The 2,004-nt window shown below is 51.5% G+C and overlaps 1 protein-coding gene across 1 annotated transcript; it reads right to left on the reverse strand.

Annotated features, from left to right (window-relative positions):
* Positions 1-397: 397 nt before the first annotated feature.
* LOC146423382 (uncharacterized) lies at positions 398-1,802 on the reverse strand. The gene is made up of 2 exons (XM_085044821.1): positions 1,748-1,802; positions 398-1,559 (listed from the first exon to the last, which is right to left on the reverse strand). The coding sequence occupies exons 1-2, from the start codon at positions 1,797-1,799 to the stop codon at positions 805-807; spliced, it is 807 nt and encodes a 268-aa protein (XP_084900947.1). The 5' UTR covers positions 1,800-1,802; the 3' UTR covers positions 398-804.
* Positions 1,803-2,004: the final 202 nt, after the last annotated feature.

Here is a 2,004-nt window from a genome sequence, read left to right on the forward strand (position 1 = left end):
GCTGTGGCTAGCACAGGTCTTTCCCATGAGAAATCCTTTTGTGTTTTATAAATGAAGATAAGGTTTGGATGTTATTAAAAACAGTGTCCCAAGACTTGGACGGTGCAGACCTGGCCAATCAGGCCTAGGCGGAGGTTTCTGACTGACCAATCTGGGTGACCTTGGAAAACTCTATATATATGATGAAATCAAAACAATAAAGGCTTTTCCTTCTTGTCACTGAGAACTGGATTCTTCTCTCTGCTAGCGGCTCAACAGTGACAGTTTCCCCTCCCTTCATCAACTCCAACCTTTGGCTGTTTCATTCCAGACCCTGTCCCACACTCCCAATCCCCACCCCAACACATCTCACCCCTTGTGGACATCAAGACCCCCTTCCCAACCCCTATTTCCACCATTCCACCCCTCCAATTCCCATCCCACCCATCCTGCCCCACCCAATGCCCAAATCCTGCCCCACAAGAACTGCATCCCACTTTGCCCAATGTCCTTTCTATGCCATCTCACACTGAGGGGCTGTGGAATTGAGTCATTTTGGGCAGGGATTGAGCCATTTTGGGGTAAGATTGAGTACTTTCCAGTGGAATTGAGTGGTTTTGAGGTACTGGATGAACCCTCTTGGCTTTAAAAAAAAAATGGTGGAAGAAAATTTACTAAATACCCCAGAAGCACCAAATCATCCAGAATGGGTCCCCAACACCAAACACCCCTCCCAAATAGCAGTAAAACCATGAGGCTTTAGGTAATAAGGCTGGAGCAGAAGACAAAACTCTTCCTGCAGTAGGAGCTTGTGCAGGGCTTCTCTTACTGGTGGCTCCGTTGGTGTTTGGTCAAGTGGGAGCTCTGGGTGAAGCTCTTCCCACATTTGGGACACTCATAGGGTCTCTCCCCAGTGTGGATGCGCCGGTGGGTGATGAGGGTGGAGTTTTGCTTGAAGCCTTTCCCACAGTCAGGGCAGCGGAAGGGCCTCTCCTCAGTGTGAATCCGCTCATGGAGGAGGAGATTGGAGGAGGTCTGAAACTTCTTCCCACACTTGGGACACTCGTAGGGCCTCTCCCCAGTGTGGATCCTCTGGTGGACAATCAGGTGGGAGCTCATGCTGAAGCTCTTCCCACATTCCCCACACTCATAGGGCCTCTCCCCAGTGTGGATCCTCCGGTGGATGATCAGATTGGAGTTCTGACTGAAGCTCTTCCCACATTCCCCACACTCATAGGGTCTTTCCCCAGTGTGGATCATCTGGTGGCGGATCAGGAGAGAGCTTGTCCTGAAGCTCTTCCCACATTCCAAGCACTTGTAGGGCTTCTCCCTGGTGTGAAGCTGCTCATGGGCCACCTGCTCATAGCTCTGGCTCAATCGCTGGCCAACTTCCTGGCACAGGGTGGGTCTTTGCTCCTCACAGCACCCTGGGCTTGGTTTGGAACCTCTCCTCATGTGGGATCTCCGGGGCTTTTCCTCCCCATTGGATTCCTGCACCATGGAGTTGCTCAAAATGGCCTCTTCCATGAGGTTCTTCAGGGAGGATTTGTCCTCCTTACTCTCTGTCATCAGCTCGTTGCCTGGGGGAGGAAGGACAAGGAGAGAATTTGGGATTTGCCTCCGTGCCAGAGGGAAGGGGAAGGAGATCCCCCCAATCCATTCTCGATAAGACGGCGTCAGCAGCAGGGTTGTCCTGCAGCCAGGGGCAATGCTGGGCTGGGAGATGGAGGAGAAGAGAAAGAGAAAGAGGCAGTGACTTCCTCCTCACCTGACTGCCTGTCCCAGGACATCTTCCTCTTCCTCACAGCCTCCTTCTCCATCCAGCCAAGTTTGGCAATGGGAAATCCTGTTTTGGGGGGAAAAACAAGGTGTGAGTTCATTGGGTTTGAAGGTTATTCCTGCCCCAGTCCATCTCTAGAAATCACTGGCTGTATAGTCACTGTAAAAACCCTCTGAAACACTGTGCTGGTTTAAACTGGCAGGAGAAATGGATTCCCCCAAACTGCCCCAAGAGAGATTAAGATG

This window comes from Lichenostomus cassidix, unplaced genomic scaffold, assembly GCF_008360975.1.
Source record: "Lichenostomus cassidix isolate B80296 unplaced genomic scaffold, HeHo_3.0 HiC_scaffold_297, whole genome shotgun sequence".
Classification (NCBI taxonomy): domain Eukaryota; kingdom Metazoa; phylum Chordata; class Aves; order Passeriformes; family Meliphagidae; genus Lichenostomus; species Lichenostomus cassidix.

Excerpts from the sequence above, each read along its gene's own strand:
- LOC146423382 (XM_085044821.1), bottom strand. The coding sequence starts at position 1,799 with ATGGAGAAGGAGGCTGTGAGGAAGAGGAAGATGTCCTGGGACAGGCAG. Across the intron at positions 1,560-1,747 it reads GTCCTGGGACAGGCAGTCAG|GCAACGAGCTGATGACAGAG; the intron begins GTGAGGAGGAAG and ends TTCCTCCCCCAG.